The sequence below is a fragment of the Alnus glutinosa genome, chromosome 8 (assembly GCF_958979055.1).
Source record: "Alnus glutinosa chromosome 8, dhAlnGlut1.1, whole genome shotgun sequence".
Taxonomy (NCBI): domain Eukaryota; kingdom Viridiplantae; phylum Streptophyta; class Magnoliopsida; order Fagales; family Betulaceae; genus Alnus; species Alnus glutinosa.
The window spans coordinates 7,417,219-7,434,188 of NC_084893.1; the positions used below are offsets into that span (position 1 = coordinate 7,417,219).

A 16,970-nucleotide genomic window follows, 5' to 3' on the forward strand; every position below is an offset into this window, starting at 1 on the left:
TTTGTAATTGGGTGAATTCTGATGAGCAGATTCTACAGTCTATTTGTTGGGAGATTGGTACAAGGATTATGGGGAAAGGAAAAGGGATGTTCAGATACACTACCACTAATGCCAAGCTTTGTGAAAATTGGGGTATTCCTTTGAGTGTGATGGATTTGAATGGCTGAAGGGTTGCTGCACTGGTAGATGGGCAATTGGGGTTCTCTGTTTTGCTAAGTTTAAGAGTTATCATCATGTGACAAATATGCTTCCTTAACCTGTAATCTGATTTAGAATTACAATAATAGGTACAAAAAGAAAAGAATACAAGCCCTATTCGGTAATCAAACTTTCTTACATTTTTCTTTTTGCTTCCATCCTTGCAACCAACTTGAATAAGCTTATAATTGCTACCTATTTTATATCTCTTGGCTTGATTTAAAACAATTGTTATAGAAAGAAGAAAGTGAGAAAGTAATTTTGAACCAACAAAATTCGAAGGCTTGTTTGCTAATGGTTTTTATTAATAAACAACTCGATACAAAAAGTGCTCAAAACTACTTTCACCTTTATATCACATCACAACCAAAAAGTAAAAAAATACATTTTAAAAAGCATTAACAAACAGGCCCATAGCTCTCAGGCTTGAGCCTGCTGCAAAAGCAACAAATACAATTTCAAAATTACAACACTAACTGTAATATACACTTGTCTTTCAAAACTTTGGTCTGGACTTGTTCATTTCATAGGAATTTGTTCCTTCAGTGACTTCAATACTTCTTTCGATGCTATCTTTTTCGCTGTCTTTTTATCAGCAGCCGTGGCTGTATGCTTGAAAGAGATCCCATTTGCTTCAACCTCTATTGTGACTAAAGCCATACCCTTATTGCGGGTCTTGGTGGGTTCTTTCAGATTATAATGCCTTGCTTGGCATAGCTCATTTAACTCCTTTACAGGATGAGGTGTCACTGTTTCAGGAGTAATCAGAGGCTCCAAAAGAGGCCTCATACTCTCAAAGACTATCTCCTTATTGTACCCCGAATCGACAAGAATGGCACCTGCCAAAGACTCTATAACATCACCAAGTACCTGCCACAAATTCCAAAATATTACGTAATTTATCGAATTAAACCAAGGAACTTGAAAAAGGGGGAAATGTCTTAACTGAAAATAAAAAGGAAGAAGGAAAACTTCAGCATAAAGTTTAAGAAGAAACAAATATAACAATAAACACAAGAATCTAACCTTGGGGAAAGTTGTCTCCGACTCCCAACCAAAAGTTGATTTTGAGGATAACTTATCAAAATTGTTAACTGTTTCCACTACATGCCTGTGGAGTTCTTGTGAGGCATGGAGGATGTGTTTGTGCAGTTCAAACTTAACTGCAGATCGTGCATAACAATCATTATTTGTAGAAGCAGATCTCATGTCAGTTAACAATTCTGGAGACAACCCAGGATATTTATGGTAGAAATGCATGGTCACAAGATAATCTAGCACCGCGTCCCCAAGAAATTCAAGTCGCTGCACGAGTAACAAACTTTTAACAGAGTAAAAAAGAAGAGATTAACTGATGTCAAATTTAATTTGTGATATCAAGAGATAGAACATGTGTTTGAGTGTATGTCTCTGTATTAACATAAAATTCAAAGACCTACTGTTATGCAACATATACTGCTAAAATATAACGAAGTTGACATGTAGGTTGACTGATGAAATTAATGGCATAATTCTAATCTAGAGTGTCATCAAATTTACCTGATAACATCTTGGAATCTCAGGAAGCATGTAAGAACCATGGGTCAGAGCTTCCAGTAACAGAGAGGTATCACGGAATGAGTAGTTCAACAAGGACTCCAAATGTCTGACATTTAGAAGCTTCTCTGCATGAACTTGGAAGTGCCTCTCATACGGTGTAACATGGAAGTCTACCTTTATACCCATCCAATCCATAAATAATAAGGCTGCAGTTTCACCACCTGTGCTAAGAAATGCACCAATTAGTGCTTCAACAACGTCAGCAACTGTTTTACTTTTCACCTTTCTACTTTCCCTAACATAGATTTTTCTCGTACTAAGGAACAACTCCTCACTTAATGCATAAGTCTGATATCTATCTCCAGGAATTATCCACTTTATAGGATCGAAGGACTCATTCCGAATAAATCCCTACAATTTGAAGAATGGAAAATGAGTCTCAATATAATAAAAAATATAAATTGAAAACATCCTCACAACTAAGCAATCTATAAATACTTATGTCACAAAGAGAGCTCCAAAACGACCTTAACTTTTGATTCACATGATGAAATCTAAAGTAGCAACAGGCCTAAAACATTTTCTAACAACAAATCCAATAAAGGAAGAGTTTTAGCTGAATTACAAGTTAATTCACATCAATAATTCAGGATCCTTGAGAAACAATATTTCCAAGAGTAGAGGCGGGGTTCATAGACAGTATATACATTAGAAATAAAAGTAACTAAAATTTCCAAATTGATATTTACAACTTGAAAATAAAAAAAAAAAAAAAAAAAAAAATATGAGGCCAACAAGAATGGCATGCAAGCCCATACAACAAGAAAACAAGTGAAAAGAGAATGGCATGCAATTTTATGCTGTCATGTTTGAGAACTTCAGTCCTAGATGCAATACATAAGAGGATCAAAGCAGATATCATATAAACTCAAAACAAACCCATTTGTTAAAGTCTCAAGAAAAGAGAAAAGACGAAGAACAGTATACTTTTACATTAAAAAATTAAACCATCTCCATATTAGACTAAAAAAATGCACCTTTTGATGAGGGATGGTGAAGAAACAGAAACTCATACTAACTACAATTTAAATGAAAAGTCAACAATCTTCTAGGATTTAATTTGATTCCGAATAGAATTGAAGTATAAAATATCAACAATAAGTGTAATACAGAAATTGAAAAAGTGAAGAGCAGCAACAAATTCATGAGAATTGAAGACACCAAGAATTTAAGGAATTATTAGAAAACAAAATTTACCGGAAGTTTGCGGTCACATCCAAACTTGCAAAGAGCCGCGTTAGAAATTATTTTTTCTTTCTTCACACTAAGGACACCCTCATGTTGATTTTGATATGTCTTGAAAAGTTGTTGAGTAGCAGCATATTTGAGAAAAGAATCTCCAAGAGTTTCTAAGGATTCCAAGTGGAATGACTCTTGGCATTTCTTAGTAGTAATTGCTTCCAAGACCTACCATGAAGATATGTTGAGCACAAGTTCAAACAAAAACTCAATATACAACTAACGGAGATAGGGACATCATTAATATACAGTTGATCAGGCCACAGTGAGAGAGAGAGGAGAGAGGCTGTGGTGTGCAGTGTATATTATTGTAGAGTCATGTTCCCCACACTAAATAAATTTACTGATGCTAAATGTACTGATACAGCAAATTTAACTATATAGAATATAGTTAAATTAGATGCTTAATCTATGAAAAGCTGAGTGTCGATGGAAAGTGCAAGTTTGCCTAAAATTAAGTGTAAATGTAGTGATGTGTATTTTTACAAGCAGATACAAGAAAGTTTCATGCTTCAAACCGATTATTTTCACAAAATGAAACAGGAACTATTTGCTTTATCTGCCAAACACATGGCAGAAATATATATATACAGTTTATCTCCATTGTTCTAATGTCAAACACATGCTTTATTTTTGCACAACCATTCTACTGTGCATACTTGTGATAACAGACACACAATATCATATAAGCAAAAAATGTAAACGTGTCATCATATGAAATGGACTAAAACTTCAGCACAAAAATGCCAACCACAACACAAGCACAATTACAAGAAGGATTACATACCTTAATGGTTGGAATAACTTCATTTTGCATGCAATGATCCAAATGCATCTTTTTTAAATTGACAGCCATGAGCAAAGACTCAAGCCGATGCATGATCGAAGGAACAAATGAGAACGAATAAAATGTAGTGATTGATATTGGTGACATGATTATTTTGCAAAGTTCTGGAGGCAATTCAACTGTTGTATGACCTGATTCTGAAAAAATAAAATATGTAATGTTTACTAAGAGAATAATAATGTTATAGTCGCAAGATTACTGAATCTAATGGAAGCACTGAAATCCTCATAAAGAAATATCATAGATCTAATCATTTTAAAGAGTCTATTCAAACAAAGTTCCTCTAGGGCATCCTATGCATTCTCACTGCCTCCCTTCTCATCAAAATATTATAATGCAACCTGGATTTGGGGAGTAAACTAAGAGTACAACTTCCAGAGAAAAATAAGACTAGCTCACATAATTAAATGAATACATAAAGTGTAAAACCAACAATACAAATCTAAATAATTGTGTTACATAGGACCATTGGCAAAAAGATAAAATTAAAAAAATTAAAAAAAAAAAAAAAGAAAAAAGAAAAAAGAAAAAGAAAAGCATTTATAAAATTTTAAATTTAAAGAATCTGAATTATTCCTTTTTATACAAACCATATTACAAATAGAGGGCAGAACCAACAAGACTACTACCTCCTTAGACTGAAAGCCTATCCAAGAAAAATCATGATACATGATGGATGAAGATGATTGATTAGTTTACGATCTACTTTTGAGAGAGTAGAGGCAAGAACAGGAAGGAACATGACCAATGATTTTAAACATGCTTTGCTTGTGCTAAAAAGAAAGGATGAGAATGTAACCAATTAGAAGTAAGAACTTTAAACCTTTCTCTTTCTGTTTTCTGCATCTCTGAAGGTAATTTTGCAACTGAAAAAGATGTCTCCCATTAAGCAATGATTCTTGATCAAAATGCAGCTTGATGCCATGCCTGTATTGGAAGGGTTCAGATAAATTACAATTTAGCATTGCACAATTGTAATACATTCCATCTAGATGAAAGAACAACAATATCTTTTCATTCAGCAGTTAATAATGATAACATACCGCTCTTGAAAGTACTTCTTGTATGTAACCATTCTGCCATCTCTGAGCTTCAGAAGTGAGTTTCCATTTAATCCCAAAATTCCAGTTATGCAGTACACATGACCATTGTGAGGGGTATAGACCAAAGAATTCCGAAGCATGCATGTGCATACAGAACCATCTTTGGTCTGTACACAACGAGCATGACCCTTGGGCAGAGAACAATTCAAGTGATATTCACAAAACTTTTCACATGAAAAGTCAACAGAAGTAATACATTCCCAATCAATCAAAGATTTCACATCTTTGCCACTGGCTGGAAGCAAAAGATAGTCAATCTCAATATTATCTCCTGAACAATCTCCATCCAAAAGCTCCTTTAAGTTATTCAAATTATGATCAATAAGAACTCTTAAAAGAGTTATCTGAAACCTTCTACACAAAAGGACCTGCAAACAAAGTTTTACAAACAGAAACAAATTTCTTTTATAAATTTATTCAATACACCAGATAAAGAGCAAAGCAAGCAAAGAAAAAAAGAGAAGTTACATGATCTGGGCTAAGATGAATCTCTCCTACATATTTAAAGTTCACTGCCAAGCTACCCCTGTCAACGTCCAAGTCAAAATTCATGCTTCCAACATCAGAATCTAGCTTACTTCTCATGACAAGCATGATGTCATGAACTGGAACATCATAACCAAAGTTCTGCTTCAACTCAATTAAATAGCAATGATACATTATTTTAGAATTCTTTGGACGACAACCGACCAGTTCAGGTGGGAAGTAACTGGGTTGCTCATCAATATAATGTTTATTCCCTGTACATTATTAAACAGTCAGACAAGCAAAAGTAGCAATCAAGAGGTTTAAAAAAAGGAGGCCTGGGGGAGAAAAGGCCAGACTTCTCCCTATGTTAAAAAAAACATTGTAAAGTGGAAGACAATCAAAGCAGGAAGGAATAAAAGGCTCCAAAACAATAAAATTACCACATTCTTGCACCGTGCCTTCTTCCACAACAATATCTGGAACAAGATTATCTGTCAAAGCACCAATCTCATGAAGTTTCTTACATGCTTCAAGGCAGGCAATCTGCTTCATAATTCTAGAGTTGATATTTTCTTCTACAACAACTTTCTGTAAAGGACAGCTCTTGGGAAGATGTAGAGTGCGAGTCTTCTCATCCCACCTTGGAGCTGGTTTAAAATAGCTAGAAGAAATAAAACCAAGTCAACATGAGGTCAAGTACACAGCAAATCTTAAAGTTAATAAATTATGAACAACATACATAGCAACATGGAAATAAAGATTAGTAATGAGGAATAAACTAACCAATCCGAAGGGAGCCGTGAGCAATAGAAGTATATCAAACCAACACTAGAATTCAGTGTCACAGACGCTCCAGTGCTTTCGACATAATAAACTTCCTCATCATTTACATCACTTTGAAGGGGTGAGCAAGGAAGCGAAGCATGGCGTAAGGATGCCTTTCTCATAATATCTCCACTAGCAAGATATTTCTCTAGTCGAGATCGAGTAGCAAAATCCTCACTGTAGTTTATCAAAAGACAAGTATTGAATACCAAGTACACCATATATGTTCTAAGATCAACACTTAGTTCATATTTAGAAACAGTAAATCTGAGGATTAGTGGGAGAAAAAAATACTGGAACTTATTTAAAAGCGGTGCAGCAGTCTTAAATTGGAAACAAAATAAAGAAAGAAATTTTCCTAAAAAGCTTTCTACAGCACTTCCCTGAATGAACATGGTTTAAAATGTGTAATGTCAAATGATGTTTTAAAGAACTTTACCTCTTCATCATTAATATATAATCTGAGTGTTGCATTCTAGCACGGCCTCTGGATTGTATGAAACTACAAACGGTGGAAGATGGGTCAAATCTAATCACCAAGTTGCAGCTTTGAACATCTAAACCTTCTTCAAGAATTGATGTTGCAACAATGATGTTCACCTATAAACACATTTGACACCCACAATCAAACAAGGAAATCAGTGACAAAACACATTCTTGTGAAACTAAGTGGGGGAAAGAGCGTACCATGCCTTGACGAAATTCTTCCACAATTTCATTTTGTTTTTTCCTTGTCTGGGATTGCAACCCAGAGTTATTGCCTGCAATGTATTTAGACTTCCAACTGCTGTATTTCGGAAGCAACTCGTTCAATAGATAATGTAAGACAACGGCTGTAACGACCCTTTCCACAAAGACTATACATCTAATATCCTTTAAATCCCTGTATTCACATAATGCATGGTAACTCATCAACAAGCAATGATGTACAACTGAAACAAAGAAAAATGTTAGACAAGTTTAACAGAAAATCAAACAAATGAAAGAATAGGACTTCCAAATTCAGGCCAAACCATGACTTCTCTATAATTGAAGCCTCAATTAGCAAAACTTCCTAATATAGATTTGCATCAAAGTTAGAAAATAGATTATTCAAGCCTCCTTCAAAAGGTTACTCTGTGATGGAACCTTCAATGAAACTAAACCCCTTGATCCACTTAGTGTAGTGGCGAACAAGTAGGAAATTATCATTGTGTTAGAGAGATCAATGTTTCCTACGAACGCAGGAACAATACTCACAAACTTTCAAGTACTTGAAGTGCAAATTGGAGAGCGTAGAGTATAAACGTTACTATAATATACATAATCACAATTTGACATGTGTCCCAAAGATAATGATGATGCACAACATGCCAACCTGTACTCGAGAAGAGATTCAATGAGGCAGGCAACTTTTGAAGTTACAAGCCCTGCATCCACATTGGCTTCAACATTATCACCAATAGACCAATCTGGACCTGAACATATGATGGAAAGAAAGAAAGAAAGAATGAAATCAACGAATAGAAACTCAAATCAACAACATTTATTCAGAATTGAAGTACCTGATGGAACATAAGAGGCAAATGCATCAAATGCAGCCAAACTGAAATTATTAACAATTGCCTGACTACGCACATCCAGTTTTCCCCATGGAATTAAGTCAGTGTCATTACATATGTCAGATTCATTGCATGAAAAGGACTGTGTAGCCTGTTACACAAATGCACAATCAGTGATGTTCGCCATACAAAAAGCATTGAAATAGAGCAAAGCCAAAAACATAGAAGATATAAACTGATTAATACCTTTAGACCCAGCCAAATACCAAGCTCATCCAAACAGAATATTAAAGCTAAAAAAATCTTTTTTATCTTTTTGCCAGTAGCATCTGCAGCAGATTCTCCGAGACCAAGGATTTTCAGTGAGCGTAGATGCTAATAAGAAACAAATCAACTGTCAGTACTCTCAAGAAAGCAAACTAGTTCTTTTCAAGTTAAAACATATAGAATTATAAAAGAACAAGCTGATGGCAAAAGAACTACATGACAAGTATATATAACTGAAATTATATTTAAATAATGGAAGTTAAAATTTTGTTTTGAAATGCAGAGGTTCCAAGCACAACAGATTAGCATGGCAATTTTTGAAACAAAGAATTGTCTACTACTTAAACGCATTTCCTTATTGAACCTCAAACACTAAATTAAAATAGAAACTCAAGAACTAGATTTACTCCATTTTACACACATTTCATGAAGTACAGATTCCAATTTAATATTGCAAAATAAGTATAGATAAAATGTGCTTACCTTTTTTTCCAAACTCTGCAAATCATGAGCTAATCGATCATATAAGGTACATGGAATTTCCTTGTGGCTATAGAATTTAAACTTCGGAGTCGAAAATGGTATAAACTGAGCAAGCACAGATTCACTAGCACAAGTATACACCTTGAACCAACAGGGAATGAAAACCAGTAGTCAATCACTTGTCCACACATGAGAATAACATGATCATCAGGTCAACGACATGACACACATACAGAGTGAGAGGACAAACTTATATACAAAAGAACAGAAGCAACCTTTGAGCTCATCATGGTCTCAAGTTCGGAAATCTTTTGCCAGCAAGAGTTTTCAGAGTCTCCACCTATATTAACAGGAAGGGGGAAAAAGGTTTAAAATCAAAGATTGATATTCAGCACCAAACAAAATAAGAAGAAATTAAAAATTAGTATAAACCATTGTCAAAGATTTGCATACTCTTTGTCTTTATGGGAGAAGCAGTCATCCCAAATATTCTAGGAAGATCAGATCTAGCATAACTTAGCTGACGGTGATAGAACTCCTGCAAATGCATTCCAGATACTTCAAATATGGCAAAACCAAGCGTTTTACAGGCAACAAACACATATCAATAAGCAATAACAAAGCAACATGAACTCCCAGTTATATAATTGAAAGTGATTAGATCAACCCAATCTGAAAGCAATGACAACTTCAGTACAATATCTGCCAACTGTCATGCATTATAAGTCCAAAAACCCAACTATCATGCATTTCCCTTGCAAACACACTCCAGAAAACCTAGATAAACTATTGACACTAATTTACATCCATCCTAAATTTACCCATCATGGTCAATCAAAGTATCAAAGAATATCCCGCCTCCAATATACATAAAAATATGATTGCACATTTTTATATCCAAAGATTTACAAACGAGTTAGTTCAGAATACAAAATACATCTAAGATTAACAAATCCAAATCAAAATGAAACGGCTTATATATCCCATAAAAAAACAAGTCTAGACATGTGAAAAACTTTATCCCCAAAATATTGAGCAGTCAAACCTATTATATTAGAGGATTTTTCAGTGGATAAGCACTTGAGCGCAATGATGATCGTTACGATGCTAAAGATGGACTGCTGATACCGAAAGAAACAAGATTAGATAACTTACCGTCATAATGCAAGCATAAGGGTGTTTACCCCTGGCATGGTGGCATTCATCGATTATTAAAACCTTTATCATGCTTAGCTTGAAAAAACTATGCCTCAAACCAGCAAGCAAAATTGCAGGTGTCATCACAAGCACCTGAAAGCAAAAAATAAATAAATAACTGTAAGTTATTGCTGATTGAGCTTTTTCTTTCATAGGAAAATACAAGCCACACACCCATGCGGAATTATGATTTCACTCTCCTCCCCTTGTTTGTGGGAAGAGAAGGATACCATTTTGTACAAGGACCACTAGTGTTGAGTATGCCACATGTTACTAAAATAAGGAAATCACATTATAATTTGATCCAAAAATATAAAACATTACAGAACCTTCATGCAAACAATGAAACCATCTTTCCTCGTAGAGGTTTGCAAACAGGACAGGAATTCTTATGTGAGAAAACAGCATATAAAGATGCCATTTATTGTTTGAGATTTGTTTACAATCCACATAGAATGTCTTAAAGCACAGTTCTTATGCATCGCTAAGAAGGCATCAATCAGTGTGCCTTTTAATGCACTTTCATCTCTTTCAATTACAAGAGCAAAGGAAAGTCCATGCAAATTTCCAAAACTAGGGAATATAATATATTAGAACAAAGATGATAAACACCATAATCACATAGCGCCAAGGGGGGTGAGGGATGGGGATAGAAGCTTCAAAAAACAGGAAACAAATTGTTCAAGGGCTCTTGACTGCACAGCAGTTGAAGAGAGTATATCACACCATCAACCTCACAGGACCACAATTATAAGCACCATGTCAATCAATTTTTTATGAAAATTACATGGTTTGGCTACTTTACATGTTCTGGCTGCCAAAGTCCAACACTCTGCATTTCTGGAAATTAGAAAAATAGATGGCTTTTGAGCAAAAGCTGTTAGAATATTAATTTAAATGATAAAGTCCACCCTTTTCTATAAGCTTCCTTTTCTATAAGCTTAAGCTTTATAAGTGGTGATTTGTCATTCACCTTCCATTTCAACTAAATATTCCACGTGTTAGAATTCAATTATTGAGGGGAAGTTTGAGCCTACATGTGAAGTAAAGTGTTAGAATATTAACCAAATTATTAAATTCATCATTTCCTATATGCTTAAACTTTTAAGATAATTGGTAATTTAATAAAAGGTTTTCATGGAACACAAAAATTGGAAACAAAGAAATTAATGGAGAAATTGTAAGCTTGGAAACTTAAATACTAAGCACATAAAAATGGCCTGAACCAAACGAAGCAGATTCTTTAGATCAAATACATACAAATGATTTCTCTTTTTCTAATCAAAGTATATATGAAAAATTCTCACCTCATGTTTTCCTATTTCTTCCTTCCATGTAGCAGCATCCCAGAAGTCAACTCCCATATCTCCACAATACATACCCACATTCAAGTCGGTATGCATTTTCACAGCTTCAGCTTGCTAATAATAAAGAGAAAAACAAAATTACAAAAACATGAACTGAATATTGATTTTCATCTGCAATAGCTGCTGACTTGTAATTCCAGAATTTCCTATCCATGTTGTAATGTATATAAGAAATGAAATTTCTGAATTTCAGTTTCAATGCCCATATCTAACTTTATTTTACTGCTAAAACTTGAATAGGAAACATAAGGATACTTTTAACTCCAAAGCCCAAACTTGAGAATTTCAAATGCCATAGATATGCATGAGACACATGAAGTTTAAATTTTCCAAAAACAACCACCAATGAAACAACTTTCAAAATTTTCTTACAATGCTTGTTTTATCATCCTTAACTAACAACTCCAAATTATCAACTCAGATTTGAAAAATAGTGTAGAAATACGATGAAACCCATTAAAATCCAAGACTTCAAAGGTATATATATTTCCTATTGGCATAAGCATATATACCTATGCCAAATACATACATTCAAGCACGAAGAGATAGAGAGAGGGAGGCAGCGGTTAACATACTTGAGAGACCAAGACAACTTGCGGAACTAAGAAGACTGCAATGAAAGGTGATGGCTTGCGGAGAAGATAGGCGTAGCTGCGCAGAAGCATGATGGCAATGAGAGTCTTGCCAGAGCCAGTGTCCAAAAACACTATAGTGTTCTGCTTGATTGCCAGCTCCAGAGCTTCAAGCTGATAACTGCAACAAAAACACACCCCATATTTACTTACCCAAAGAAACACAAACACACAGTATAAAGAACATAAAAAAAAAAAAAAAAAAAAAAAAAAAAAAAAAAAAGAAGAAGAAAAGAAAAGAAAAGAAAGAGAGAAGAAGAAGAAGAAGAAAGAAAGAAAGAGAAAAAGAGAAAATTAAAACCAAATTCTGGTCCTTTATTTTACTTCATTTTACCATCACCAAACAAAGAAAAAGAAAATGAGAAACAACCCAACAGTTAGACTACAACAACTGCCCGATTTAGAGGACATTAACAAATTACGAAAAAAAAAAAATCAATTTGAGAAGATAGTAATGACCCAATGTTGGAGTGATTGGAAGATAAAGGGAAAATAGATGTTTGATGGAGGAGTATATTTTTCTGCTCTTTTCTTTTCGTCATTTTCCTCATCAACCAAAAAAATAAGAGAGAAAATTTAGGAACTACCTTCTGGCAAATGGAAGAGGATCAACAGATAGTTGCTGGGATCTGTCTATTTCCATAGTAATTGTCTTCTCTGCTTCTCTCTGCACCATCATTGATCAAAACAAAACCAATGAATCCAAAAAATTCCAATAAAAATTCAAACCCACTTCTACTAATACTCTCTCTCTCTCTCTCTCTAACAAAAACAGATCAAAATTTCAATGTAAATGGCATTGCCAGAGTTCAGAAGTCGAAAACTCACAGCGATTCAGAGAAAGGACTGCAAATGAGAGTTCCAAACGGTACGATAGAGGAAGAGATATCTCAGAGAACTTAAACAAACAAGAGCACTGCAAAGAACGAAGCAGCTGCAACGCTATATATATACACACAGACCCACATGTATACGAAACCTATTTGGCATTGTGTTCAAAAAAACTTCAAATATTTTTAGTGCTTAAAAAACTTGTAAACAAAATGAAAAAAAATCAAAATCAAAAATAAAACCTTTAACAAAAAAAAAAAAAAAACTTCCTGGGGAAGGAACTTGCTGCCCAAGTTTGAGACAAAAAAACTTCAAATATTTTTAGTGCTTAAAAAACTTGTAAACAAAATGAAAAAAAAAAAAAAAAATCAAAAAATCAAAAATAAAACCTTTAACAAAAAAAAAAAAAAAAAACTTCCTGGGGAAGGAACTTGCTGCCCAAGTTTGAGACTGAAAAGACGCATACCCCACCCCCCACCGGGCCCACCCCCCACTCACTGTCTCTGTTCAGACCCCACTTGCACACAGAGGATGAATTGATTTGGATTCACGATTAAATAAAATAAATAAAACAGGTGAGACGCGGTTTTTTATGCTTTGCTTGTACCGTTGTACCGTTTGGCAATAAACTCTATCCTTTTCTTCACTTCTTCATAAACAATAGAATAAATAAATATCTTTTTAAAATTATTATCATTTTTTCACAAAAAAAAAATTCCAATATTATTTTCACCTTCATATCATATAAATCACTTTTTATTAGAGCATTTCTAACCTAATGAAAAATGGTAAACCTCCTTCTAATATTTTTTTAGAGTCCTTCTATACTGATATGGCATCCTGTTTTTAATAAAAAAAAAAAAAAAAAACTGCATGTTGATTTTTCTATCTTGTTTTATTAAAAAAAATGATGTCGTGGTAGCATAGAAGGACTCTAGGATGACACTACAAAGAGTTCTAGCATTACAACTAACAGAATAGGCAAATGACTCATAAGAGTAATGCTACATATCATTCATTTGTCCTCCTTTTGTCCCCCTAAAATTGATGTGGCTCTTAAAATCACCATTGGATCAAAATCCGATAATGATCTATCATAGATTCAATGGTGATTTTAAAAGCCACATCAATTTTGGGAGAATAAAAATCAATTTTAAGAGTCATAATAGTCAAATTTAATTATTATGAACCATTTTACATGTCTAACACAAAAGGCAGAATATATTTTTTCCTTCTAGTATGAATAGTAAGAGCATTTCCAACAGAATAGATAAATGGTTCAAAGCATCTCTATAAATAATAGTAAAAGTAACTATTAAAAAAGTATAATTATCTACTTTAACTACTGTTTTTTCTATATTATCTCCAACTGATTCTCTTTTATACTCTTTATTTTCTTTAAATATTATTTTTTGTGAAAGAAATAGAGATAGAGAGAGTATGAAACAAGGAATGAAAGAGAGAAAAAACAATAAAAAATTGTTTGTAATGTAAATAGTGAATAGGCTCTTCTGCCTATTAATTATTCACACTATAATAAAAAAAATTATTATGTTTATTCTCCTGAAGACGAAAAAATAGTTCATAATAGCATGGACGGAACTAGGGGGGCCGGTAGGGGCATGGCCCCCCCTCAATTCAAAAAAAGAAAAAAAAAATAGGTTAAAAAAATAATAAATAAATAAATAGCCTACTAGTCCATACCAACAATTTTTTTTTTGCCCCTGGCCCCCGCCCATAAGAGCTTTTAACTCCGTTCATGTATAATAGTCAAATTTGACTATTATGAACCATTTTTCGTCTCCAACATAGGCAAAATATATATTTTTTCCTTCTAATGTGAGTAGTAAAAAGATATGATCTTTTGTCACCCTAAGACATAACTCTTGACCAGCTTGCCCATGTGGCAAGGTGGTCCCTTAACTAGCTTTATGATATTTTTTTCTCATAAAAAAAATGTAAAAGTAAAAATTATCATGTAGGCAAAGGTGATCAGGAATTATGCCTTGAAGTAACAATGTATCATATCTCAATGGTTAATAGGCTCTTCTGCCTATTCACTATTCACACTACAAAGATTTTATTATTATTTTGTCACCATCTTTCCTTTTTTATCTTTCTCCCTATTTCTTTCACACTTTTTTCCACACAAAATAATATTTAAATGCAAGTATAATAGATAATCTATTGATCTATTAATACTAAAAAAAAAAAGATAATCTATTTGAGATAATCTATTTGAGAGAATATAGAAAAAGTAATAGCTAAAATAGAGTTATACTTTTTCAATAGCTACTTTGGCTATTATTTCTGAAGATGCTCTAAATAGGCAGAAGTTCTTATTCATTATTCACACTATTACCATTTTTTTATATTGTTTTATCTCTCTTCCTTTCCTTCTTTCACTCTCTCTATCTTCTTTCACACTCTCTTCCACATAAAATAATATTTAAATAAAATAAAGAGTATAAAAGAGAATCTGTTTGAGGGAGTATAGAAAAAAATAGTAGTTAAAGTAGAGGGTTGCACTTTTTCAATAGATACTTTGACTATTATTGACAAAGATGCTCTTACTATTCAAACAAAAAAAACTCTTCATTTTTTTTTTCTCCGGAATTCATTTCCTTTAAGGACATAAAATTCCTACAAAAATATAAAAAAGACTTGTGTCCTTTTTTATTAATGCTATTAAAAAAGTATATGAGAAGCACATGCTATTAAAACATGTGTTTCTCACATGTTAAGGGGGGACACATGTCAATCTTATATATGGATTGTGTAAAATTTATTACAAACCGATTTGTAGGAAATTTTTATCATTTAATAGGGTAGAAGGGGTTTCACTATAGGATTAATTCCATATGAGCCACTACAATCTAAAATAATATATATTTTTTTCCCTTTGTTTTCTTTAACTTTTGAATTTCTTTTTTTATTTTTTCTTTTTGTAATTCTGGTCACTTTTATAACGCATTTTGAATGATACTTTTTCTTATGCTCCGTATGTTTCCGTGTAAAATGTTTTCTGAAAATAATTTCGGCATTTTACGGTGTTTGGTAGAGGCGAAAATAATGATCAACAAAAATCATTTTCGATTTGACCGTAAAACCTTATTTAATTTTTGGAAAACGATTTACAGTTTTAAAAACCGTAAATCGTTTTCCGAAATTAAACTCTTCGTCCTTGCACGCACGTTTGATATTCGATTACCGAAATCTGGCAATGGTCAGTCGTCGGAATCCAAGCAGTACCAGAATTCTACAACATCCGGCCACCGGAATATTGCAGGCGCCGAAATCCGACGACATCCGGCCACCGTCGCCGGATGACGGAGGACCAGATCCCGGCTGAAACTGGCCGGAATCTGGCCATGGTCAAAAGCCGGTCGGAATCCGGCCAGATCTGACCGAATCTGGCCAAAATGGCCGGGATTCGGCCGGATTTGTATGGATTCGGCCACTGATTCGACCGGATCTAGCCAAAATGGCTAGGATCCGGCCGAATTTGGATGGATCTGGCCACTGATCTGACCGGATCTGGATGGATCCGGTCACGGATCCGGCCAAACATGCTCGCCGGAATTCGGCAACGGCGACCGAACGTCGCCGGATTCCGGCGACAGTTGCATTTTCACCGTTCGTAATTTTTTTCGTGCGAACCAAATACCGGAAAATATTTTTGAAATTTTTTTTTTTTAAAAAAAATAATTTCGTCGAAAATATTTTACGACATAAACCATTTTACATCGAAACAAATAGAGCATTAGTTGAAAAAAAAATGTTTTGACGTGGGATAAAGATAAAAGTACTTTTGAATATTTTAAGAGATTATAATTATTTGTTAATGCTTTTTTTTTTGGGGGGGGGGGGGGGGGGGGGTTAAAATGCAAAAAGCTTTGTCAAATGAAATTAACACTTGGCTAAGCTAAAGTAGGGGCTTCCTTTCTTCTTCTTCTTCTCTTTTTTTTTTTTTTTTTTTTTTAATTTACTGTAGAAAGAGTATATGATTGTATGCCAAAATAATAATTTATTTTTATAATAAAATTTTGTCAAAACATTTATCGAATTTTATTAACATGTCACGTCAAAGCTAATCAGTTGGTGACAATTTTACTCTTAGTAAAAATTAATGAAATTAAAAACTTAAAATAAATTTTAATAACAACAAAAAAAAAAAATGAAAGGAAAGGGGTCACCTCCACTTTTGGGGTGGCCACCCCTGTCTTTTTTTTTATTATTATTTATTAAAATTTATTTTTAAGTTTTTAATTTTTTAATTTTTATATATTTATATTTTAAGCTAATATTTTAAGAAGTAGAAAACAATGTTGACGACAGTAGCTTTTCTCTTTGACGAAGAAATTATTATTATT

At 33.6% G+C, this 16,970-nt stretch overlaps 1 protein-coding gene across 1 annotated transcript; it reads right to left on the reverse strand.

Annotated features, from left to right (window-relative positions):
* Positions 1 to 482: 482 nt before the first annotated feature.
* On the reverse strand, positions 483 to 12,716 carry LOC133875522 (endoribonuclease Dicer homolog 2-like). The gene is made up of 23 exons (XM_062313684.1): positions 12,595 to 12,716; positions 12,354 to 12,433; positions 11,710 to 11,887; positions 11,075 to 11,188; positions 9,726 to 9,860; positions 9,024 to 9,108; positions 8,846 to 8,910; positions 8,571 to 8,711; positions 8,067 to 8,195; positions 7,824 to 7,971; positions 7,637 to 7,736; positions 6,967 to 7,162; positions 6,719 to 6,879; positions 6,238 to 6,456; positions 5,895 to 6,115; positions 5,455 to 5,726; positions 4,927 to 5,354; positions 4,707 to 4,810; positions 3,824 to 4,020; positions 2,995 to 3,204; positions 1,738 to 2,148; positions 1,225 to 1,503; positions 483 to 1,068 (listed from the first exon to the last, which is right to left on the reverse strand). Exons 2-23 carry the CDS (start codon positions 12,407 to 12,409, stop codon positions 718 to 720), a joined length of 4,200 nt encoding a protein of 1,399 aa, XP_062169668.1. The 5' UTR covers positions 12,410 to 12,433; positions 12,595 to 12,716; the 3' UTR covers positions 483 to 717.
* Between the last annotated feature and the right edge of the window lie 4,254 nt (positions 12,717 to 16,970).